The sequence below is a fragment of the Nomascus leucogenys genome, chromosome 22a, assembly GCF_006542625.1.
Source record: "Nomascus leucogenys isolate Asia chromosome 22a, Asia_NLE_v1, whole genome shotgun sequence".
Classification (NCBI taxonomy): Eukaryota; Metazoa; Chordata; class Mammalia; order Primates; family Hylobatidae; genus Nomascus; species Nomascus leucogenys.
In genome coordinates, this window is record NC_044402.1 from 52643421 (window position 1) to 52667143 (window position 23723).

At 52.3% G+C, this 23723-nt stretch overlaps 2 protein-coding genes and 1 non-coding gene across 6 annotated transcripts; all 3 read left to right on the forward strand.

Moving 5' to 3' along the window:
* The first annotated feature begins 727 nt into the window (after nucleotides 1-727).
* On the forward strand, nucleotides 728-2557 carry AIF1 (allograft inflammatory factor 1). Of its 3 annotated transcripts, none has more exons than XM_030803285.1 (6): nucleotides 728-885; nucleotides 1066-1127; nucleotides 1215-1281; nucleotides 1649-1690; nucleotides 1879-2041; nucleotides 2351-2557. In XM_030803285.1, exons 1-6 carry the CDS (start codon nucleotides 861-863, stop codon nucleotides 2433-2435), a joined length of 444 nt encoding a protein of 147 aa, XP_030659145.1. In that variant the 5' UTR covers nucleotides 728-860; the 3' UTR covers nucleotides 2436-2557. The 3 variants fall into 3 exon arrangements, with proteins under 3 accessions (XP_030659145.1, XP_030659147.1, XP_030659146.1); XM_030803287.1 differs by having other exon boundaries at nucleotides 749-824; XM_030803286.1 differs by lacking the exon at nucleotides 1649-1690 and having other exon boundaries at nucleotides 776-885.
* A 3606-nt stretch (nucleotides 2558-6163) lies between these two features.
* On the forward strand, nucleotides 6164-23284 carry PRRC2A (proline rich coiled-coil 2A). 2 transcript variants are annotated; one of them, XM_030803199.1, is made up of 31 exons: nucleotides 6164-6396; nucleotides 8280-8454; nucleotides 9292-9469; nucleotides 9822-9921; nucleotides 10011-10083; nucleotides 10747-10890; nucleotides 11036-11187; nucleotides 11368-11447; nucleotides 11596-11738; nucleotides 12366-12456; nucleotides 12576-12792; nucleotides 13297-13771; nucleotides 14678-14868; nucleotides 15082-15379; nucleotides 16129-16339; nucleotides 16677-18518; nucleotides 18906-19177; nucleotides 19389-19519; nucleotides 19769-19898; nucleotides 19989-20074; nucleotides 20271-20495; nucleotides 20650-20790; nucleotides 20912-20983; nucleotides 21100-21267; nucleotides 21481-21563; nucleotides 21723-21933; nucleotides 22024-22122; nucleotides 22246-22458; nucleotides 22556-22650; nucleotides 22747-22837; nucleotides 22960-23284. In XM_030803199.1, the coding sequence occupies exons 2-31, from the start codon at nucleotides 8343-8345 to the stop codon at nucleotides 23098-23100; spliced, it is 6465 nt and encodes a 2154-aa protein (XP_030659059.1). In that variant the 5' UTR covers nucleotides 6164-6396; nucleotides 8280-8342; the 3' UTR covers nucleotides 23101-23284. The 2 variants fall into 2 exon arrangements, with proteins under 2 accessions (XP_030659059.1, XP_030659060.1); XM_030803200.1 differs by having other exon boundaries at nucleotides 8243-8454; nucleotides 22960-23274.
* LOC115832671 lies at nucleotides 8632-8763 on the forward strand. The gene has a single exon (XR_004028190.1). It is a non-coding gene; the product is annotated as a small nucleolar RNA SNORA38 (small nucleolar RNA).
* Nucleotides 23285-23723: the final 439 nt, after the last annotated feature.

Consider the following 23723-nt stretch of genomic DNA (forward strand, 5'->3'; position numbering starts at 1 on the left):
CACCCCCATCACACAAACATGCCTGCATGTGTGCATGCACGCGCAGTGTGCAAACCTGATGTCAGCCTCACTCCCTGGCTCTTCTGTCCACAAAAGCTGTTTCTTTAAGTACCACTTTCAGTTCCTCCAAAGAATCTACTTAAACTCTTAAATTCCTGATCTGTATAGATTTTACTAAAGATTTCAAAGGAGATAAGATGAGAGGGTTACGTTGCACATCCTAAAGCAAACAAATTAAAATGTTTTGTTAGACATTTCCATATTTTTAAGGGCCTCCTTGGAGCTGCCAGGCTGGGAGTGAGGTTTCTCTCCCTTTCTAAACCCTGTGCCCATCTTCTCACCCTCCTGGAGCTGCCAGCAGACTTCAGATTCTTCTCCGATCTACAGAGCAGAAAAATTCAGCCAGCCCTTCCTTGTCTTCCTATCCACACCTGCCTGCCCAGACTCATGAAACCTGACAAAATGCAAGGTCTTATCATTACCTGAACCTTGGACCTGTTCAAAAATACCAGTTCCTGAGAATAAATATCCCTGGTGTCTTCCTGCCCTTCCTGCACACCTCCATGGCTTATCAAAATATTTGTTTCATGTGCACACTGGGCTCTCATTTAAGAGGAATTTGGGAGAACGTTATTTTCTAATCTGCATTTCACGCCAGGCTCCCCCTCCTTCCTGGGGTGCTAGTGTCAGCAGAACCTGATGGGGAAGTGAGGTCTGGGAGGCAGAGGAGGAAGGAATGAGGGGAAAGGGGAAGTTTGGGAGGAAGGCTTCTGAGAAGACTGGTGGGAGAGAAGGAGAGCCTGCAGACAGAGGCCTCCAGCTTGGTCTGTCTCCCCACCTCTACCAGCATTTGCTGAGCTATGAGCCAAACCAGGGATTTACAGGGTAGGGAGGGTGGGATAGGCAGCGGCATTAGATCGGAGGAATGAGATGGACAGACCTGGGCTGTGGGCTAGGAGGGCAGTCAGCTGGCCTAGGCAGGCCAACAGTGATGTCCCTGGGCTGGTGTCAGGGTAAGGAGAGGAAGGGAGGGATGAGGGCTGATTAATCTTTTTCCCCCCACAGGAGGAAAAGCTTTTGGACTGCTGAAGGCCCAGCAGGAAGAGAGGCTGGATGAGATCAACAAGGTAGAAGGAAGAACTAAGGGGGCAGAGCCTGGGGGATGGGGCATGGATGGGGAGCGCCTACCCTGGCTCTTATTTTCCCCTCCATAGCAATTCCTAGACGATCCCAAATATAGCAGTGATGAGGATCTGCCCTCCAAACTGGAAGGCTTCAAAGGTGAGGCGGAAACTGTAGGGGGTGGAGACGGGGCTGGGGATAGGAGGGTTAGAATTTCCACAAGAACAAGGCAGGAACAGCAGAGATACAAAGTTTACTTTTGTGGTAGCAAGAGGGGAACCTGCCTTTATTGCCCTCCTGCCACACTGCGGTCCCTTTCCCGGGCCTGCCTCTCTCAGCATCCCCTCTAGCTCCTTACACCCTGGCGGGGCCCCTCAACTCCCCAACCCCACTTCCTCTGGCTGCCCCTCCTCCTCCTTCCACGTTGTCTCCTCCACCTAGCAGCTGGTTGGTAACCCCTTCCTCAGTCCCCTGCTGAAAACCCTCCAGTCAGCGCTTATCCCTTCTGCTCTCTCCCTTCACCCAGAAAAATACATGGAGTTTGACCTTAATGGAAATGGTGATATTGGTGAGAAACGGGTGATTTGCGGGGGCGGGGTGGTGTGCAGGCCTAAGAAGACAGAGGTCTCTCCTACATGCTCCATTCCTCATGATTTGGGAGGGGGCCCACCTACCAGAGTGGGAGGAAGGAGAATGGGGATGTGGAAGTGGGAGAGGTCTCCCCACCTTCTCCCCATCCCCATCCTCTGCCCCCAGATATCATGTCCCTGAAGCGAATGCTGGAGAAACTTGGGGTCCCCAAGACTCACCTAGAGCTAAAGAAATTAATTGGAGAGGTGTCCAGTGGCTCCGGGGAGACGTTCAGCTACCCTGACTTTCTCAGGATGATGCTGGGCAAGAGATCTGCCATCCTAAAAATGTGAGTGTCAAGTTCCAACCTCACCTGTACTTACCTGTTTTCTCCTCCCCCATCCCTACCCTTGGCCCCAAGCTCAACTTTTCTACATGTTGCTCATCATCCGTTCTTCCATCCTTAGAGGGACCCTTCCAAGGTCCCGACCTCATCCCTATCCATAGTCCTGGTCCCCATAAACTCCAACCCCTGCCCTTCCTCCTCCCCCTTCCACCCTCACATCCCCATCCCCTTCTAGCCTTTCCTAGAACCCGATGATTTATTCCCTTGAGAGGACTGTTCCCTGATCCCTGTGCCTCTTCCCATCTCAACCAGGATCCTGATGTATGAGGAAAAAGCGAGAGAAAAGGAAAAGCCAACAGGCCCCCCAGCCAAGAAAGCTATCTCTGAGTTGCCCTGATTTGAAGGGAAAAGGGATGATGGGATTGAAGGGGCTTCTAATGACCCAGATATGGAAACAGAAAACAAAATTGTAAGCCAGAGTCAACAAATTAAATAAATTACCCTCCTCCTCCAGATCAAGTCAGCTTAGTTTTTATTTGGGTGATTTTTTCCTGGGTTTGGGAAGGAGAGACAGGTCTTGAGGGAAGGGTGGCAAGGATTTGGCCATATGAACAATCCATCAACAACGCTATAGTGTGTCCACTACAGCAGATGGTTTCACTCACCAAGGGGGATTCCAGCTGTATAAGACAGCCTTAACCTCAAAGAATGCAGGCGGGACAAAAACACATGTCCAAACAAGGTACCCAGGCCCATGACAGATTTCATGAAGAGCAAGGAATACCATGAAACAACATTCTCCACCACTATAAGCTTTGTCACTTTGACAAATCACTCAGCCTCTGTGAGGCTTTTTTCTAAAAATGGGGATAAAGTGACCTATGCTATTGTGCCCGACATATCACAAGCCCTCAATAATGTTTAAAACTTGAATGAGCCGGAGCTGATGGCTTATGCCTGTAATCCCAGCACTTTGGGAGGATGGGGTGGGCAGATCACCTGAGGTCAGGAGTTCGAGACCAGCCTGACGAACATGAAGAAACCCCGTCTCTACTAAAAATACAAAATTAGCCTGGTGTGGTGGCGCATGCCTGTAATCCCAGCTACTTGGGAAGCTGAGGCAGGAGAATCTCTTGAACCCAGGAGGTGGAGGTTGTAGTAATCCGAGATCGCATCATTGCACTCCAGCCTGGGCAACTAAAAAGCGAAACTCCGTCTCAAAAAAAAAAAAAAAGCCAAACAAACAAACAAAAAAACACTTGAATGGGTAGATGAATGAAAGAACTGGTGCTATTGAATAAAGCAAAGAATTTACAGCTGGGCATGGCGGCTCACACCTGTAATCCCAGCACTTCAGGAGGCCGAAGCGGGCAGATTACCTGAGGTCAGGAGTTGGAGACCAGCCTGGCCAACATGGTGAAACCCCATCTCTACTAAAATACAAAAAATTAGCTGGGCATGGTGGCAGGTGCCTGTAATCCCAGCTACTTGGGAGACTGAGGCAGGAGAATCGCTTGAACCCGGGAGGTGGAGGTTGCAGTGAGCCGAGATCACGCCATGGCACTCCAGCCTGGGTGACAAGAGTGAGACTCTGTCTCAAAAAAAAAAAAAAAAAAAAAAAAGAGAGAGAGAGACTGGAAGGAGAAACTCATTGGAGACAATGACTATGGACATCCCTTACAAGAATTTTGCTGCAAAGGGTAACAAAATGGTATGTGTGGTAGCTGACTGGGGAGAAGGGAGAAGAGAATCATTTTGGAAGTTTGAAAACAGAAGTCATCTTAAATCTTACTGAGCCTCTGACTAAAATTCCCATCTGATTTCTGCAAACTTTTCTGCCTTCACTTTTCATAATGAACAAGCCATCTCCTTTAGCCACATCAGCCTAGGCACAGGCCCCCAAACTCATGCCTCCACTAATCTGTTCTCTGCGCCTGAGATGTACACCTTCTTCTGAAACTTGGGTAAGTTCTAACTCGTTCTTCATATCTATTTATTTATATTTTTTGACAGATATCTACTCCGATCGTTCTTCATATCATTTTTTTTTTTTTTCCTGAGATGGAGTCTCATGTTGGCCAGGCTGGTCTCCAACTCCTGACCTCAGGTGACCCACCCACCTTGGCCTCTCAAAGTGCTGGGATTACAGGTGTGAGCCACTGCTCCCGCTCCTGGCCCTTTCTTTTCTTTTTTTTTCTCTTTTTCTTTTTTTTTTTTGAGATGTAGTCTCACTCTGTCGCTAGGCTGGAGTGCAGTGGCGTGATTTCGGCTCACTGCAACCTCCATCTCACAGGTTCAAGCGATTCTCCTGCCTCAACCTCCCAAGTAGCTGAGACTACAGGCACATGCCACCAGTCCAGCTAATTTTTGTATTTTTAGTAGAGATGGGGTTTTGCCATGTTGGCCAGGATGGTCTCCATTTCTTGACCTTGTGATCTGCCCGCCTCAGCCTCCCAAAGTGCCAGCACTACAGGCATGAGCCACCACGCCCGGCCTCATATCTCTTAATGAGTTTTTCTAGAAACATTTCTCAATCACCCCAGGCATAGTCATATTTTATTTCTCTACTTCTTTCTTTTTTTTTTTTTTTTTTTTTGAGATAGAGTTTCACTCTTGTTGCCCAGGCTGGAGTGCAATGGCACGATCTTGGCTCACCACAACCTCCGCCTCCCAGGTTCAAGCGATTCTCCCAACTCAGCCTCCCGAGTAGCTGGGATTACAGGCATGTGCCACCACGCCTGGGTAATTGTATTTTTAGTAGAGACGGGGTTTCTCCATGTTGGTCAGGCTGGTCTCGAACTCCCGACCTCAGGTGATCCGCCCACCTGAGCCTCCCGAAGTGCTGGGATTACAGTGGGATTACAGGCGTGAGCCACCTCGCCTATCCTTCTTTTTTTTTTTTTTTTGAGACGGAGTCTTGCTCTGTCGCCCAGGCTGGAGTGCAACCTCCGCCTCCCCGGTTCAAGCAATTCTCTGACTCAGTTTCCCGAGTAGCTGGGATTACAGGCGCCTGCCACCACGTGGGGCAAATTTTTGTATTTTTAGTAGAAATGGGGTTTCATCATGTTGGCCAGGCTGGTCTTGAACTCCTGATCTCGTGATCCACCTGCCTCGGCCTCCCAAAGTGCTGGGATTATAGGCATGAGCCACCGCGCCAGGCCTTATTTCTCTACTTCTATAATATCCTGTGCATTATCTCCAGCGCCCTGAAATCATAGTCATTGAATGATCTGTTGAATGGGTATAGGTCTGATGGGAGCAGAGAGCTCTAGAATCGGGTAGTAAGAGACAAAGGAGGGAAACAGTACTGCATTTCACAAAATGAAACCCATTGTTAAGAAATTACAAATTCCCAATAATATCAAATATAAAAATTTATTCACAAAAATTGTAGGTTATAAAATTAAATGTCCTAGTCGATGGTTGCCCATATTTTGATGAACAAGTCATTCCTAGCCTTTGTTCAAATGATTTGCATACATTATGCAAATAAGTAGAACTGCCCGAAGAATGCCTACGCTGCCTGGTGCGGGCGAAACGCTTCCCGGGACCTTTGGATTGGTCTGTCTATCCACCTCATTTGCATGACGTGATTTAATAACTGGAAGGCCCCGCCCCTCTGGTGCATTTCCCTGCTCCAACCACCTCCTCAAACTCACAGCAAAGGGACGCGAGAGCTGGAACTCTTACCAGGTCTGCGTAAACTCAGCCCTGCGGCAGCTAATCCGGCCCGCCAGCCCCCGTCTTCTCTCCCGCTCCCTAGCTGAAGGCGCCACGGGCCGTGTGTCGTTGCCTTCCACTTTTGGCGTCCCTACGTCTCTCCGCTCCCATCTTTCTGCGAACGTCCGACGCACGCTCCGCCTCTTTCTCCCACATTCATCGTGTAAATTCTACGTCCCAACCGTCCAGCCGACCTGCACCGCATTCCCGCCCCCTCAACACGTCTCAACGGCCGACGCTGGGGGCCCGCCTCTTTAGCCAATCGGGGTCCTAGTGCCCTTAAGTCCCTCCTATTGATGCAAATGACCTCCGCATGCTCCGCGCGCCCGGCCCCCTTTTTTTTTTTTTTTTTAAACTAAAGACAGCCCTGGAAGTAGAGGGTTAGGGTAAAAGTGCCCCGCCCTTTATGCAAAGTAAGGGGCGTGTCTAGGCGCGGAGGGAGGTGGGAGGTGGGGGGGTGCTCCCGGGGGCGGCGGTTGCCCGGATGGGCCGTTAGTCGGAGCTCAGCCGCGGAGTGAGCGAGGGAGACGGGAGGAGCCGAACCCGGCGCCATCCGCCGCCATCCTCCCCCGCCCCACCGCCATCCCGTCCCGGGGAGCCCCTAGGCCCGGGTCCCGGATCCCCGCGCACCCGGCCAGGTGAGTCTGGGTGAACCGTGCGCTGACGCCCTTTTCTGGCGCGGGAGAGGTGGTGGCGGTGGCGGTGGCGGTGGCGGTGGCGGCGGCGGCGGCGGCGGTGGCGGCGGTGGCGGGCAGGGGGGGAGGAGAAGCTGCCATTAGCCGCCGCCATTTTGTCCTCCTGCTGCCGGGCCTGCCTGCCCCTCCCCCTCCGGTACCTCTATTCCGGGACCCGCACCTCCGGCAGCTCATCCAGGATCCATAGTCTGCCCTTAACCACCCACCGTCTTGGCTTCAGGGGGTGACCCCTGCGCCTGGGCCCATAACTCCCTACCCTCTGCTGGGCTCCTGGCTTCTCACCCCCATTTGTGGGCCCCCCTCCCCGGCTGCCGCCCCGGGATGGGCCGCGCCCGACAGTTCTCTCGGAAGGGCGCTTTTCCTCCATATTGGACCCCCTCCTATCATCCAGCGCTGTGTTCCCCCCTCTGGACGCCCCTCTTCGTGTCGAGCCACTCCCACTCTAGAATCCTGCTTTTTATCCAGCATCTTTGCTTTCTATGTTGCTTAGTCGCCCTATGTCTGCTTTTTCATTTTTCCTGTTCCTCGTCTCCTTTCCCCCCCTCAACCCCGTTTTTCTTCTTGGGCCTCTGCCCCCTTACTTCGTTGTCTGCATCCTTTTTTTTTTTTGCCATTCCTGTTTCCATATATTTTCCACCTGCTTTCGTATTCATTCTTTTCTGTTAGTTTTGGTCTATTCGCTACATGACTCTTTTATTCCTTTTCCCTTCATATATTTATCTTCACAGACTGGCCTCCTTAAACACCTACGAAGCAACATCCATCTCATCTCTAGCTTGTCATAAAGTTCTTTCTCCCCAATTTTAGCTTTCATTCTGGGCCTGTCTGGATTTCCCTGCTTTCTTCCCCACTATTTCTCATCTCTTTACACTGTTCCCGTCGTAAACGAATGCCTGGTCACTCTGGAATGGTCTGAGAGACCTGTCGTCCGGCTTGCTTAGGGAGCTGGAGGTATCGAGTAAAGAAACACTGGGGATGGACATTTTTAATGAGGATAGGAAAACGAAGATGGCTCTAGCCTTGGCCTTCTGTTTTCTGGCCCATGGTTACAGGGTGCTAAGGTGGCTCCATAATGCTTTTTCTCAGTTCTTCATATGGTAAAACAGTATTTCATCTGGAGGCGATTTTTTCCAGGAGCAGGTTTAAGAAAAGATGGGATATTTCAAATACTTGGGGTTCCTATAGCCTGGGAGTATGTACAGCCCCAGTTGTTCTATGAGGATTTCTCTGGTACCAACCCCCATTCCGGCTGAGCAAGCTCATAAAATCCTTAAACTCCCAGCATACCTTCCTGCAAACCTTCCCAGATGGACACGAGGCTGCTGGGCTGGGAGCCTGGGGTACAGGGCCCTGGGGGCATGATTAGGGAGCTGGTGTCCCATAAATAGGGAATCTAAAGCGTTGTTTCTTCTTCTCTGATGGAATTGTATGCTTGTTTTTTAGTTTTCTCTTGCTTGAATTTGCCCTGTTGTAAGTCTCTGAAACGATTTTGGTGGAGAGAGAAGAGATTATTACTTGTAAGGAATGCAAAGGCTACTTACTACCCTTTGTAGACAGAGTGTTTATATTAGGAGGATGCTGGATTTTTACTTAGATTTCCTTGACAAAGGTGTCTGGGGGAAAGGAGGGAACATGGCATTTGAGCTATGAGGGAGCTAAGTAGATCATGGTTGCTTAAGAAGAGTGGGCAGTTTACATAGACTGGAGGAAAAGACACCAGAGGGCCTCATATCTGAGTCCCTAATGATAATGCAATGGAGTTTTTAAGCTTCTGTTATGGTCTGTACAGGGGACAGAGACTGAGACACTTGCTGTCCGGCCCACAGGCTCCGGCACGTTTTGGGGGAGGTGCCTGCAGGACCCAACATACTCAATGAGCTTCCAGCGAAATGTCCGATCGCTCGGGGCCGACTGCCAAGGGAAAGGATGGAAAGAAGTATTCCTCGCTCAACCTGTTTGATACGTATAAGGGCAAGTCCTTAGAGATCCAGAAACCCGCTGGTGAGGGTCCTGCAAAGATGCTTCTGATGGTTGAAAGCTAGGCATGCTTGGGGCATATGTTTTAGAGCTCTTTAAAGGGAAGTGGCTGTAGCAGAAATACCAAAAGACTAGAGGAGATTTCCCAGCTTTACACTGGGTCCCTTAAAGGGGGTGTGGGCTCTGGGTGAACACCAGTTACCCTCCTACAAAGGCGTGTCTGTGGTTCCCTGTGTTTGGACACGTAAGAATTGGAGGCAAAGAAATGTGGATTTGGGAAACTTCGAGGCCAGCTTAGTTCTTGCAGGCTCATGATCAACCAATCTCACATAAAAGTATTGAATGTTACATATCTCAGCCTTCTTGATAGGGATTTCATAGATTTTTTTTTTTTTTTTTTTTTTTTTTTTGAGACCAAGTTTCGCTCCTGTTGCCCAGGCTGGAGTGCAATGGTGTGATCTTGACTTACCACAACCTCCACCTCCTGGGTTTAAGCGATTCTCCTGCCTCAGCCTCCCGAGTAGCTGGGATTACAGGCATTGCGCCACCACACCCAGCTAATTTTGTATTTTTAGTAGAGACAGGGTTTCTCCATTTTGGTCAAGCTGGTCTTAAACTCCTGACCTCACGTGATCCGCCTGCCTCGGCCTGCCAAAGTGCTGGGATTACAAAGTGTGAGCCACCACAATCAGCGTGATTTCAGAGATTATTAAGGGCAGGGAATTATTAAGGGCAGAGATTATGAAGTTTGGAGGAAGTAGGTAATAAAATATTCAACATGTATAAATGTGGCCCAGGATAGGAGGCCATCAGATCTCCCATATGAGGCATTTTCGACCCTCTCTCCGTCTTTTTCTGCAGTTGCCCCTCGCCATGGCCTGCAGAGTCTCGGGAAAGTTGCCATTGCCCGGCGTATGCCACCTCCAGCCAACCTTCCAAGCCTGAAAGCCGAGAACAAAGGCAATGACCCCAATGTCTCACTAGTGCCGAAAGACGGAACAGGATGGGCAAGCAAACAGGAGCAGTCCGACCCCAAGAGGTAGACAGAGGCTTGGGGGACCTAGAGTGATGGGTATTTTAACTTGAACTTCAGGGAGCGTTGGGGCTTGGTTTAGCCCAGCCACGTATGAGCCAGAGACGAAGAGGTCCCTTTCTTACCTATTGCAGGTTCCTTGTTAAATGACTAAGGAATGGTACTAAACTTTAGCTTTTTGTCTTGGAGAGAAAGCATAAAGAAACAAAACAACAGCCTACAAAGGATGACAAAATTATTTTGTCCTTATATTTGTAAATGGCAGCAATGGGCGTGATTTCAGTCCTGAGTCTCCACCAGTTGGAGAAGTCAGGGAGGCATCTCAGGCCTGAATAACCTTCCCATTCTATCCCCTCAGTTCCGATGCCTCAACCGCTCAGCCGCCGGAATCGCAGCCACTGCCGGCTTCACAGACGCCTGCCTCCAACCAGCCGAAACGACCCCCAGCAGCCCCCGAGGTGCCTGGAGAACTGGAGGGGTGGGGAGGAAGAGTGGTTCATAGCTGCCCCATCCACATCATTTATCATCTCTCTGAACACTTCCCCAGAACACTCCTTTGGTTCCAAGCGGGGTAAAGTCCTGGGCACAAGCCAGCGTCACCCATGGAGCACATGGAGATGGTGAGTGCAGCACCAAATTGGGGAGCTGTGTCTGGGCACCATGGGATGCATGAACTCTGCACTGTATTTTCAGCCAAGTGACCTTGGTCCTCTTTGGCTAAATCAAGGACCACCCATATTCAGTTTCATGGAGGCACATGAGCAAGTTTAAGTCTCAGTCTTACATGATGGAGTGTAGTGGTGCCAGAACTGACCTTCTTGGGGAATAAGCAGTTATTCTGTAGAGGGGTGAGTTTGAAGGTGGGAAACCTGATGGTCTGGTACCTGTCAGAGCCTTCCACTTTTTTTTTTTTTTTTTTTTTTTGAGACGGAGACTTACTCTGTCACCCAGGCTGGAGTGCAGTGGTGCAATTTCAGCTCACTGCAACCTCTGCCTCCTGGGTTCAAGCGATTTTCCTGCCTCAGCCTCCAGAGTAGCTGGTGGGACTACAGGCACACGCCAACACACCCAGCTAATTTTTTTTGTATTTTTAGTAGAGGTGGGGTTTCACATGTTGGCCAGGATAGTCTCGATCTCTTGACCTCGTGATCCGTCCGCCTCAGCCTCCCAGAGTGCTGGGATTACAGGCGTGAGCCACCGCGCCCAGCCAGAGCCTTCCACTTTTATAGCATGTCCTCAGGAAATGTACTTCTGTCTCCTGTTCTGCATCCCCATCCTAATAGGTGGAAGGGCATCAAGCCTACTGTCGCGATTCTCTCGAGAGGAATTTCCGACCCTGCAGGCGGCTGGCGACCAGGACAAGGCTGCCAAGGAAAGGGAGTCTGCCGAACAGTCGTCTGGGCCCGGACCAAGCCTCCGCCCCCAAAGTGAGTGGCTGCCTTTTGGCTAAGACATTACCTATTGCATCTCAGAGCTAGGTGCTGGCTTATTCACCTTCCTCCCCATCACTTTCAGCTGTGTTCACTTGCCCTCCAATCGTTGATACCTCTCTCTACCTTTTCCAAAATACAGATTCTACAACTTGGAGGGACGGAGGTGGGCGTGGTCCTGATGAGCTGGAGGGCCCAGACTCCAAACTTCATCATGGTCATGATCCCCGGGGTGGGCTGCAGCCTTCAGGCCCACCCCAGTTCCCTCCCTACCGCGGAATGATGCCGCCCTTCGTGAGTCTTGGTGTCTTGTCTTGGAACGATTACACTGGAAGCTGGAGAGCTAGGAATCAGGACTTAGTCTTTGGCCTATGAGATAGAAGGGAGGGCGGGAGGATGATTGATAGCAGGCTTAAGGAGCTAGAAGGGTATATGACTGTCCCTCTGAGCAGCTACTGTTGGACCCTTTTACAGATGTATCCCCCATATCTCCCGTTCCCTCCGCCCTATGGACCCCAGGGGCCTTACCGATACCCCACTCCTGATGGGCCCAGGTGAGCAATCCGGGTCTGGGTTTGTGGCTGGGGGCAGGGGAAGCTTATTGGGGGAGGAGATGGTTTTCTAGCCAGGAGGCTCAGTCTGGGATCAGTCTCACATGTGGTTAGACAACATGCCATCTTTCATTTTCTTTTCTGTATACAGCCGTTTTCCCCGTGTGGCGGGCCCCCGGGGCTCAGGGCCACCAATGCGCTTAGTAGAGCCTGTGGGTCGTCCCTCTATTCTCAAAGAGGATAATCTCAAAGAGTTTGATCAGTTGGATCAGGAGAATGATGATGGTTGGGCAGGTAAGTGGATATTAAGGGTCAAGAATTTGGATCTTGAAAGGCAAAACCTAATGAGGAAAAAAAAAATACAGGGTTATGTGGGTGAAAGGCAGACATTGAAGTGTAGGAAGACCAGGCCCAGTGGCTCACATCTGTAATCCCAGTGCTTTGGGAGTGTTAGGTGAGAGGATTGCTTGAAGCCAGGAGTTCAAGACAAGCCTAGGCAACACAGCAAGACCCCCACTTCTACAAAAAAAAAAAAATTTTTTAGTTGGGTATGGACTGTGCATCTGTGGTCCCAGCTACTCTGGAGGTTATGGTGGGAGGATCAGTTGAGCCCAGGAGTTGGAGGTCACAGTGAGCTATGATCATGCCACTGAACTCCAGCCTGGGCAACAACAGAGCGAGACTTTATTGTTTATCTCTTAAAAGGAAAAAAAAAAAAAAGGATAGGGGAGGATGGATGGGGAATACCAAGTCCTTGCAAAGTGGTGAGAGGAGTAAGAATGACAAGACTTCATTGGTGGATCTAGACTTCAGAGGGAAGGATGTTGGCATTGGTAGTCCATGTTGTTACATAGTTCCAGACTACCTCCCAAGATTGGAGGGCAGAATGCTTGGGTTACTAATACTCATATTTCCCCTCAGGGGCCCATGAAGAGGTTGACTACACTGAAAAGCTCAAGTTCAGCGATGAGGAAGATGGGCGAGACTCTGATGAGGAGGGAGCTGAGGGCCAGTGAGTTAGGGCCATCAGGGGAGAGGAGGAGGGGGTCTTGGTTTGTATTTTGGTAATATACTCTTAGAGGAGTATATTAGTTGCAGCTGATTTTAATTTCACTGTTGATCTGCTCACAGCAAGGATTCCCAATCAGCTTCTGGTGAGGAACGGCCCCCTGAAGCAGATGGCAAAAAGGGCAACTCCCCCAACAGCGAACCGCCCCCTCCTAAGACGGCCTGGGCAGAAACCTCTCGGCCTCCAGAGACGGAGCCAGGACCTCCTGCCCCAAAGCCTCCCCTACCCCCACCTCACCGGGGCCCCGCCGGGAACTGGGGCCCTCCTGGGGACTACCCAGTGAGTGTCTACAATAAGGGATTGAGAGGGTCAGCTGTGGGAAATTGGTGTCAGCTGAGTAATTGAAGCGGTTGTGATATAGAGGAAGGGGGTGCTAAAAATGTGCTGTGTGAAGTGCCAGGCTGCAGAACATCCTCAGAAGCTTTTAAATATCTTTGGTATTAGGGGAATCTGGGTAAGAAGTGAGAAACTGGGATGCTAATGAGGAAAGAAGAACAAGGAGCCCTGGGTGTTTGGGTTTCTAAAGGAGAGAGGGAACAGAAAAAAAGACTAGGGTGGCTAGATAGCTGGATCTGGTAGTATGCATCTGTAGTCCAAGCTACTCAGCAGGCTGAAGCAGAAGGATCACTTGAGCCCAGAAGTTTGTCACCACCCAGAGAGATCAACCCCAAATCCTGGGTCCTTGCATCCTGAAAGTAGCGACAGTTGATTTGTCTGTGAAAGAGATGGTAGAAAGCATAGTAACTGATTCCCCTGGCCCTGCCGGGTCTTGCCAATTGACAGGATCGTGGGGGTCCTCCCTGCAAGCCCCCAGCGCCTGAAGATGAGGACGAGGCATGGCGGCAGCGACGAAAGCAGTCGTCATCTGAGATTTCCCTGGCAGTGGAGCGGGCCCGGCGACGGCGAGAAGAGGAGGAGCGGCGCATGCAAGAAGAGCGCCGGGCAGCCTGTGCTGAGAAGCTCAAGCGACTCGATGAAAAGTTTGGGGCACCTGACAAGCGGCTCAAAGCAGAGCCTGCTGCCCCACCTGCTGCCCCTTCTACCCCAGCTCCACCACCTGCAGTCCCTAAAGAACTCCCTGCACCTCCAGCTCCACCTCCAGCATCAGCCCCAACACCAGAGAAAGAACCTGAAGAGCCAGCACAGGCCCCTCCTGCCCAATCTACTCCCACTCCAGGTGTGGCTGCGGCTCCCACTCTGGTGAGTGGTGGTGGCAGTACCAGTAGCACCAGCAGTGGCAGCTTCGAAGCCAGCCCAGGTATGGAGATGGGGATAGGTACTACCAGATGTCAGATCACTGCTTCACGGTGCTTAAAGGTGCAGGGTGGTAAGGCTGGGGATAAATGAAGTAGAAGGCAGTTTTGGTTTATTGGACTATGAGTGATAGTGTTCCATCATTTGTATATCTGAAGGAGGGAAGGTTTTGTTGTCTGAAATCTTAGGCTGTAGTCTAATACCGTTTCTTGGCAGAGTACTGTAGCTCACGCCTGTAATCCCAACACTTAGGGAGGCTTGGGGTGGAGGATCGCTTGAGCCTAGGGAGTTTGAGACCAGCCTGGGCAACAAAGCAAGACCCTGTCGGCCAGGGGTGGTGGCTCACACCTGTTATCCCAGCACTTTGGGAGGCTGAGGTGGGCAGATCACGAGGTCAGGAGTTCAAGATCAGCCTGGCCAACATAGTGAACTCCGTCTCTACTAAAAATACAAAAATTAGCTAAGTGTGGTGGCATGTGCTTGTAGTCCCAGCTGCTTGGGAGGCTGAGGTAGTAGAATCGCTTGAACCCAGGAGGCAGAGATTGCTGTGAGCCAAAACCATGCCATTGCACTCCAGCCTGGGTGACAGAGCAAGACTCTTGTCTCAAAAAAAAAATTCTGTCTCACAAGAAATACATAAATAAAAATGAAAACTATTTCCTGTAGGCCAAGACTGAAGAAAGTACTGTTATTCTAATAGTTTCATAGAAAGTTAATGCCACCACCATAGGCTCATGAGAGGCCACGAAGTGCTTTAATGGGTCTTAAATGGGAGGGGCTTCAATAGAATAGATGTTGAATAGAATATCTTAGTCTTAAGGGAGCTAGAGATGAGACCTGATATTCCTGGGGTGTCCATGGAGTGTCTGTTGTTGGACTAGATCACTCTGTTGTGTTTTTTTCGATGCAGTGGAACCACAGCTGCCCTCAAAAGAGGGTCCTGAACCACCAGAAGAGGTTCCTTCTCCTACCACACCCCCAGCTCCAAAGGTGGAACCCAAGGGTGATGGGATTGGTCCCACCCGCCAGCCCCCTAGTCAGGGCTTGGGCTACCCCAAATATCAAAAGTCGTTGCCTCCTCGTTTCCAGCGGCAGCAGCAGGTAAAATCAAGTTGTTTACCCTCTAAGGGCTGCTTTTCTTCCTGGCTTCAGTACCTAATTCTCTTCATAAGTTACCTTCTGGGTCCCTTTGCTTCTTTGTCCAGTTGTCTCCATTGTCACCCCAATTTCCCCTAGTCCAAGTTTTTTCTTTGCTGATTCCTTTGTCCATGTGTGCTTTGAGCCTCTCTCATCTTGTCTTTCCTCCTTTCCTAGGAGCAGCTCCTGAAGCAGCAGCAGCAGCACCAGTGGCAGCAGCATCAACAGGGCTCTGCCCCTCCTACCCCAGTGCCCCCATCACCACCACAGCCTGTTACCCTGGGGGCTGTGCCAGCTCCACAGGCTCCACCCCCGCCCCCCAAGGCCCTGTACCCAGGTGCTCTGGGCCGGCCCCCACCCATGCCCCCAATGAACTTTGATCCCCGATGGATGATGATTCCTCCTTATGTGGACCCCCGGCTCCTCCAGGGTCGTCCCCCTCTAGACTTCTACCCTCCTGGCGTGCATCCTTCTGGTAAGGGGGCATGGCAGGAGTGAGAAACAGGAAAGCCCCCTCAGTCTTAGGAATTGGATATCAGGGTCTTACTGTGACCCTGGTATGATAGGTTTTGCCCATCATAGGGATGAGGGAAGGGCATATGCTTAGCACTGCTGAGATAGCTCTGTTGCAAAAATGGCCTTAGTTAAGAAATAAGCAGTGGTTGGCCAGGCATTGTGGCTCACGCCTGTAATCCCAGCACTTAGGGAGGCCTAGGCGGGCAGATCACCTGAGTTCAGGAGTTCGAGACCACCGTGGCTAACGTGGTGAAACCCCGTTTCTACTAAAAATACAAAAAATTAGCCGGCGTGGTGGTGCTCACCTGTAGTCCCAGCTACTCGGGGGACTGAGGCAGGAGAATCGCTTGAACCCAGGAGGTGGAGGTTGCAGTGAGCCAAGATTGTGCCATCGCACTGCAGCTTAGGCAACAAGCGAAACTCCATCTCAAAAATGAGTGAATAGCAAAACTCCATCTCAAAAATGAATGAATGAATGAATGAACGAAAGAAACAATGGTCCTTCATTTGCCAGGATTTATTTGGGGTGGGTTGAGTCTCTTGTAGGGAATCTGAGTGGATAACCTTGTTATATAAGAGCAGGCAAGGCCTGGACCTACTGGGAACAAGAGATGGAAGAGCTGACTTGACAGGGAAGGGAGATGATTTTTGGGCTGGAGGGCTTGTGACATGAATAGGATTATTTTTCTTTTTCTTTGTTTTTTTCAGGCCTAGTTCCCCGAGAGCGTTCAGACAGTGGGGGCTCAAGCTCAGAGCCATTTGACCGTCATGCACCTGCTATGTTACGGGAACGGGGCACTCCACCGGTGGATCCAAAGTTGGCCTGGGTAGGAGATGTCTTCACCGCCACACCCGCTGACCCCCGCCCACTTACCTCACCACTGCGCCAGGCTGCGGATGAGGATGACAAGGGGATGAGGTGAGTCTTGGTCATGAGAAGTGGGTGAGTTCGTAGTGAAAGGATCTAGGCCTGGGAGAAAGGTACTTTGGGTTAGTGGTAGGGATAGGGATGAACAGGAAAGGAGAGGCTGGATGCAGTGGCTCATGCCTGTAATCCCAGCATTTTGGGAGGCTGAGGCAAGAAGATTGCTTGAGCCCAGCAGTTCGAGACCACCCTGGGCAACTGGATGCCATCTCTGCCAAAACAAACAGAAAAATAGTAAAAGAGAGTCTAGATCATAATAAAGTGTTCTTTTCCCACCTAGTTCTGGTTTTCCTGAGATACTTATTTCCATTCTTTCTGTCTGTCTCTTCAGGAGCGAGACTCCTCCGGTTCCTCCCCCACCACCCTATCTGGCCAGTTATCCAGGCTTTCCTGAGAATGGAGCCCCTGGGCCCCCAATCTCTCGCTTTCCTCTGGAGGAACCAGGGCCCCGTCCACTCCCCTGGCCCCCAGGCAGTGATGAAGTGGCCAAGATACAAACTCCACCACCCAAGAAGGAGCCCCCTAAGGAGGAGACTGCACAGCTGACAGGGCCAGAAGCAGGCCGAAAGCCTTCCCGAGGAGTCGGAAGTGGAGGCCAGGGCCCCCCACCACGCAGAGAGAGTCGCACGGAGACCCGCTGGGGCCCTCGTCCGGGCAGCAGTCGTCGTGGAATCCCTCCAGAGGAGCCAGGGGCCCCACCCCGCCGGGCTGGGCCTATAAAGAAACCTCCACCACCTACAAAAGTCGAAGAGCTGCCTCCCAAGCCCCTCGAACAGGGGGATGAAACCCCCAAAGCCCCAAAGCCAGACCCACTCAAGATAACCAAGGGGAAGCTAGGGGGCCCCAAGGAGACCCCACCCAATGGGAATCTTTCTCCTGCCCCAAGGCTTCGGAGGGACTATTCCTATGAAAGAGTGGGTCCTACCTCTTGCCGGGGTCGGGGCCGAGGCGAGTATTTTGCCAGAGGGAGGGGTTTTCGGGGGACCTATGGGGGACGAGGGCGGGGAGCCCGAAGTCGGGAATTCCGCAGTTACCGAGAGTTTCGAGGAGATGATGGACGTGGAGGTGGGACGGGGGGACCAAACCACCCTCCTGCTCCCCGAGGCCGCACTGCCAGCGAGACACGGAGCGAGGGTTCAGAGTATGAGGAAATCCCCAAGCGGCGCCGGCAGCGGGGCTCAGAAACAGGCAGCGAGACCCATGAGAGTGATCTGGCTCCCTCAGACAAGGAGGCTCCCCCACCCAAGGAGGGAACACTCACCCAGGTCCCTCTCGCCCTCCCACCACCAGGAGCCCCACCTTCACCAGCCCCAGCCCGCTTCACTGCCCGGGGTGGGCGAGTCTTCACTCCCAGAGGGGTGCCATCTCGCCGGGGCCGAGGAGGAGGGAGGCCCCCTCCTCAAGTTTGCCCAGGCTGGAGCCCTCCAGCCAAGTCTCTGGCTCCCAAGAAACCTCCCACAGGCCCTTTGCCACCAAGTAAGGAGCCTTTGAAAGATAAGTTGATCCCAGGGCCTCTGTCCCCCGTGGCGCGCGGAGGCAGCAGTGGAGGTAGCAATGTGGGCATGGAAGATGGGGAGCGACCCCGAAGGAGGCGACATGGGAGGGCTCAGCAGCAGGATAAACCGCCTCGTTTCCGGAGGCTGAAACAGGAACGGGAGAATGCCGCAAGGGGGTCTGAGGGCAAGCCCTCCCTAACCCTTCCAGCCTCCACTCCTGGACCTGAGGAGGCCCTCACAACAGTCACAGTGGCCTCAGCACCTCGCCGGGCAGCTGCCAAGTCTCCTGATCTGTCCAACCAGAACTCGGACCAAGCCAATGAGGAATGGGAGACTGCATCAGAGAGCAGTGACTTCGCCAGTGAGCGCCGAGGGGACAAAGAGGCACCCCCACCAGCACTGCTGACACCCAAAGCCATGGGAACTCCTGGGGGAGGTGGAGGTGGAGCCGTACCAGGTATTTCAGCCATGTCCCGTGGAGATCTGAGCCAGAGAGCCAAGGATTTGAGTAAACGGAGCTTCTCAAGTCAGCGGCCAGGCATGGAACGGCAGAACCGGCGCCCTGGCCCAGGGGGCAAGGCTGGCAGCAGCAGTGGAGGAGGCGGTGGGGGTCCTGGAGGAAGGACCGGGCCAGGACGAGGCGACAAGAGGAGCTGGCCCTCTCCCAAGAACCGAAGGTGGGTAGGGACAAACTTAAAATTTATTGTGGTTTAAAAATTGGAGGAGGGGGAAAAAGCCTGAGGGAAAGAGAAGTTTGGGTGGAGTGGAGATTGTGGCCTGAGGGGCCATGGGCTCTAGAATGTCAGTAGGATTGCCATGTCTGGCTGAGGCAACTGGACAGTAGTTGGTAGGATGATAGAGTCAAGAACACCCACCTATATATTTATTCCTGGTTCTTTGCTTTCCACTCTGTGCATCTGTACACATAGGAACCCTTAGAAGGACTCAAAAACACCTGGACTTTAATAGGGAAGAGAATAGGTTGTAAGCAGAAGTTGGGAAACATAACTTGTGGGAAAATAACGATTTAGTGGATACTGGAGCTAATGCTCTGTTTTCTCCAGTCGTCCTCCAGAGGAGCGTCCCCCGGGGCTTCCCCTGCCTCCCCCACCTCCCAGCAGTTCTGCTGTCTTCCGCCTGGACCAAGTTATCCACAGCAACCCTGCTGGCATCCAACAGGCTCTGGCCCAGCTTAGTAGCCGTCAAGGGAGTGTAACTGCACTCCCAGGGGGGCACCCAAGGCACAAGCCTGGGCCTCCCCAAGCCCCTCAGGGCCCCTCTCCTAGGCCCCCAACCCGATATGAGCCCCAGAGGGTCAACAGCGGCCTCGGTTCTGGTAAGCTGGAGGGGTTATGGGTGGGAATATCTCCATCCCCACAGAAGGTCAAGTGTTAGAGGGAGCGGGTGGAGAACCTGGCCTAGGGGCCCTGCTGCTGGGTGGGTTTCTGCAGGGAGCAAGGGTAGAAGAATTGGGAGGTGGAGTAGGGAGGAAAAGTTAGGGTCAGTGGCAGAGCCAGGCAGATGCTGACCCTTTTTCTCTTTTCCAGACCCCCACTTTGAGGAGCCGGGGCCAGTGGTGAGAGGGGTGGGTGGGACTCCTCGGGATTCTGCCGGGGTTAGTCCCTTTCCCCCTAAACGTCGGGAGCGGCCTCCCAGAAAACCAGAGCTGCTACAGGAGGTAAGGGATGGGTTTGAGATTGTGCTTTGCTGCACTCTTACTTGTGAAAATTCTTCTGGGTTATGTTTTCTCTGTTCTCTTTCCTGTTTCTGTCACTGTTTGTACTCCAGAATTCTCAGTATTAGTCTCCCATGTGTCTCCCTCGTTGTCCCCACACCCTACTCTGTGTCACCCCACTCTGTCCTGGCTTCCTGTAATTCCCAATTCCCACTCAATTCATGTTTTGCTTCTGGCTCTTCTCATCTGTAGGAATCTTTGCCACCTCCTCATAGCTCTGGATTCTTGGGCTCTAAGCCTGAGGGCCGAGGCCCTCAGGCAGAGTCCAGAGATACAGGCACAGAGGCCCTGACCCCTCACATCTGGAACCGTTTACATACTGGTGAGTAAAGCTGAGTGAAAGGACTATGGTAGAAGGGTTAAGAATGAGATGGGCTTCTGAACTATCATCTCCTCTCACTTCCTTCTCCAGCCACTAGCCGAAAGAGTTATCGACCCAGCTCCATGGAACCTTGGATGGAGCCCCTGAGTCCTTTTGAGGATGTGGCTGGCACAGAAGTGAGTGAGGGTGGGAGGGTGTGTCTGAGCTGGGACTTTTTTGAGCACTGGCCATACTCCCCCACCTGCTCTGGGTTGAGTCTGGAGCTGTTCTCTCACTTGGCTGTCCCCTTTCTGCAGTTTGTATGTGTGCATCAGTCAGGTATTGGGGTGCTTTCTACCCTGACTTAACTAGTTCCTTCTCCACTCCTCTCAGATGAGTCAGTCTGACAGTGGGGTGGACCTGAGTGGGGATTCTCAGGTGTCATCAGGTCCCTGCAGCCAGCGAAGTTCCCCTGATGGAGGACTCAAGGGGGCAGCAGAGGGACCCCCCAAGAGGCCTGGAGGCCCCTCACCGCTGAATGCTGTTCCTTGTGAGGGTCCACCTGGCTCTGAACCTCCTAGGAGACCGCCACCTGCCCCCCACGATGGGGACAGAAAGGTAAAAGACCAAAAAAGGATAAGGGGAATGTTTCCAGGAATCTGACTTTGGCCCTACCTTTTTCTCCTTTTTCTCTCTGCGTGTGTGTTCTGGGCATTCCAATTTGGATTTTCCTTTCCCTCCCCCAATGCACTTTACTGTGTGCCCAATCCAGGAGCTGCCCCGGGAGCAGCCTCTGCCCCCTGGCCCCATTGGCACAGAACGATCACAGCGTACAGACCGAGGCACAGAGCCTGGCCCCATTCGGCCATCCCATCGACCTGGTCCCCCGGTCCAGTTTGGCACTAGTGACAAGGTCTGTGTGGGCTGGATCTGGGTATCCTGAGTTGGGTGGGGAGAAGGGAAGGACTAAAGGTGGGACATAGAGGACACATGTCTGTCATGGGACAATGTCTCCTGCCTTCTTGTGATCACAGGACTCGGACCTACGCCTAGCGGTAGGAGACAGCTTGAAAGCAGAGAAGGAGCTAACAGCATCAGTCACTGAGGTAAGTGGGAGTAAGAGTTTGGTGGAAAGGCCCAAGATTTCCGGGGAAGATTGCTGGGAGTGACCAGGGCGTCTAGGATGCCAGACATCCCTCTCCACAAGGCCTCTCCTTCCCAGGCCATTCCTGTATCACGAGACTGGGAGCTGCTTCCCAGTGCTGCTGCCTCTGCTGAGCCACAATCCAAGAACCTGGGTTCTGGGCACTGTGGCCCAGAGCCCAGCTCCTCAGGCCAGCGCCTGTATCCTGAGGTTTTCTATGGCGGTGCTGGGCCTTCCAGTTCTCAGGTAGGCCCCGCTTCCCATTGCATGACCCCTTCAGTAAATAATTTTTTTCTGCCTGGTATTTATTTATAATCAAGCCTTTCTATGTTGTAGAGTTGTGAAATACCACTTTGTCACATCATTTTTCTCTTTCCTTTTTGCTTCTATGGGTGGGATGTGATCTTTTTTCTTGACCACAGATACTAAAGCTGTTTCAACCCTGCTCCTTTCCTGCAGATCTCTGGGGGAGCCATGGACTCTCAATTACATCCAAACAGTGGAGGTTTCCGCCCTGGGACACCCTCACTGCACCCTTACAGGTAAGACTCGATGCCTATGGATCACAGAGGTACTTGGAGATGTGTTTCGGGGAGAGGGAAGGGGAAGACACAGTTCTAGGGTACCAGAAGCTAGTGGACTTAAGGCATTGCTAGGACTCTGGCTTCCTAACAGCTTTTCTTCCCACAATTTATTTTCAGATCACAGCCCATTTACCTACCCCCCGGCCCAGCCCCTCCCTCAGCACTGCTCTCTGGGGTAGCTCTCAAGGGCCAGTTTCTGGATTTCTCCACACTGCAAGCTACAGAGCTGGGGAAGTTGCCGGCTGGAGGAGTTCTCTACCCTCCACCTTCCTTCCTCTACTCTCCGGCTTTCTGCCCCAGTCCTTTGCCCGACACATCGTTGCTTCAGGTAAGAGGGGTGCAGGTGGTAGATATTGGGGGATAGGGTGGGGAGAATGATTTTGTGGGGGTTGATATATTTCTCCCCGTTTCCTGATAGGTACGCCAGGATCTGCCATCCCCTTCGGATTTTTATTCTACTCCTCTGCAGCCTGGTGGCCAAAGTGGCTTTCTCCCTTCAGGGGCTCCTGCCCAGCAGGTATATTGTATCTTCACACTTTGCCGTCATTTGATTTCTCTGTCTAGTTGCTGGCTTTGATTTTCCCTGGTTTTCTGACATCCTCCCTGCCCCCAACATGCACACCCAAATTTCTTGTTACAGATGCTTCTACCCATGGTAGACTCACAGCTGCCTGTGGTGAACTTTGGCTCCCTGCCGCCAGCACCACCTCCTGCCCCACCTCCCCTTTCTCTGTTACCTGTGGGCCCTGCTCTGCAGCCCCCCAGCCTGGCTGTGCGGCCCTCACCTGCTCCTGCTACTCGGGTGCTGCCTTCACCTGCCAGGCCCTTCCCCGCTAGCTTGGGGCGAGCAGAGGTAAGGTACAGGAACTGAGGGGCTAGGGAGCGCCAAGACTTAGGAGTAGGGATTCTGTATTTCAAGGTAGGCAGCTCATGATTTTTTTTTCCCTCAGCTGCATCCAGTGGAACTAAAGCCGTTCCAGGATTATCAAAAACTGAGCAGCAACCTTGGGGGACCTGGGTCATCACGGACTCCCCCAGCTGGAAGGTGAAACGGAATAGGGATGTGGACTTTCAAGTGCTTCCTTACTTTGGAACCAGGGTCTGGATCCTAGGTTTGCCTTAGACGCCCTTCTTCCCTTAGGTCCTTCTCTGGCCTCAATTCCCGTCTCAAGGCCACGCCGTCCACCTACAGTGGAGTCTTCCGCACCCAGCGCGTCGACCTTTACCAGCAGGTGAAGGAGAAACCCCTGTGGCCCCAACTCTAAATTCGAGTTGCCACCTGATTTCCTGTCCTTCCGTCCCATCCCTGACCACCCACTGTGACTCACTCTTTTAACACGTGCCTGTCCCCTAGGCCTCCCCACCAGATGCCCTGCGCTGGATACCTAAGCCTTGGGAGCGGACAGGGCCGCCACCTCGAGAAGGGCCCTCCCGACGGGCAGAGGAGCCTGGGTCCCGAGGGGACAAGGAGCCTGGGTTGCCCCCACCCCGCTGAGGGAGTTCCTCTTGCCCCCTACCCCCGGGGCTTGTATATAGATTATAAATATATAAGGGGGAAAGGGGTGGGGGGGGAGGGGTTGTGGGGCTGGGGCCTCACTTCCCCTCCTCCCCCTTCCCCTGGTCCCCTGTCCCTGGGGCTGTTTGTTAAAAAAGAGTAATAAAAGGATTTTAAAAACTTCTACAATGATTTGGGGGATGGGTTGTTGGCATTGTCTTAAAGCATGGTGTTGAGTGATCTGTAGTTTCAGTCAGGGAAATATTCATTACTTTTTCCAGTGAGCTGTTGAAACTAAAAACGTGACCATTGTATTGGATCTTTAAATTTTTGAGTCGGGAATTTGGGCTGCGCTCAGCTGGATATATCTGCTTTTTTGTGCCAGTCAGCAAGGTCAACTGGTTATCAGTCTGCAGCTGACACCTGGGCTGGTCCCAATATGGCTTCCTTTGCATATCTGGGGCCTTGGTGGGACATCTGTAACATTACTGGATTATCAACCAGTGTCTTCACATGGACTCTCCAGCAGGCCTGTTACATGTCGGTGAGCTCATGTTCCAGGAGGTCTAGCTGGAATTTGCTAAGCTTATGCCACGCTTAGTTGATTGAGCGCTAAACTAGCC

Bases quoted from the DNA above. Each gene is read 5' to 3' on its own strand.
- PRRC2A (XM_030803199.1), top strand. From the start codon at position 8,343: ATGTCCGATCGCTCGGGGCCGACTGCCAAGGGAAAGGATGGAAAGAAG. The intron at 15,380-16,128 runs GTAAGGGGGCAT...TGTTTTTTTCAG, and splicing joins TCCTGGCGTGCATCCTTCTG to GCCTAGTTCCCCGAGAGCGT. The intron at 20,075-20,270 runs GTGAGTGAGGGT...CACTCCTCTCAG, and splicing joins AGGATGTGGCTGGCACAGAA to ATGAGTCAGTCTGACAGTGG.
- AIF1 (XM_030803285.1), top strand. From the start codon at position 861: ATGAGCCAAACCAGGGATTTACAGG. The intron at 1,691-1,878 runs GTGAGAAACGGG...CTCTGCCCCCAG, and splicing joins TAATGGAAATGGTGATATTG to ATATCATGTCCCTGAAGCGA. The intron at 2,042-2,350 runs GTGAGTGTCAAG...CATCTCAACCAG, and splicing joins AGATCTGCCATCCTAAAAAT to GATCCTGATGTATGAGGAAA.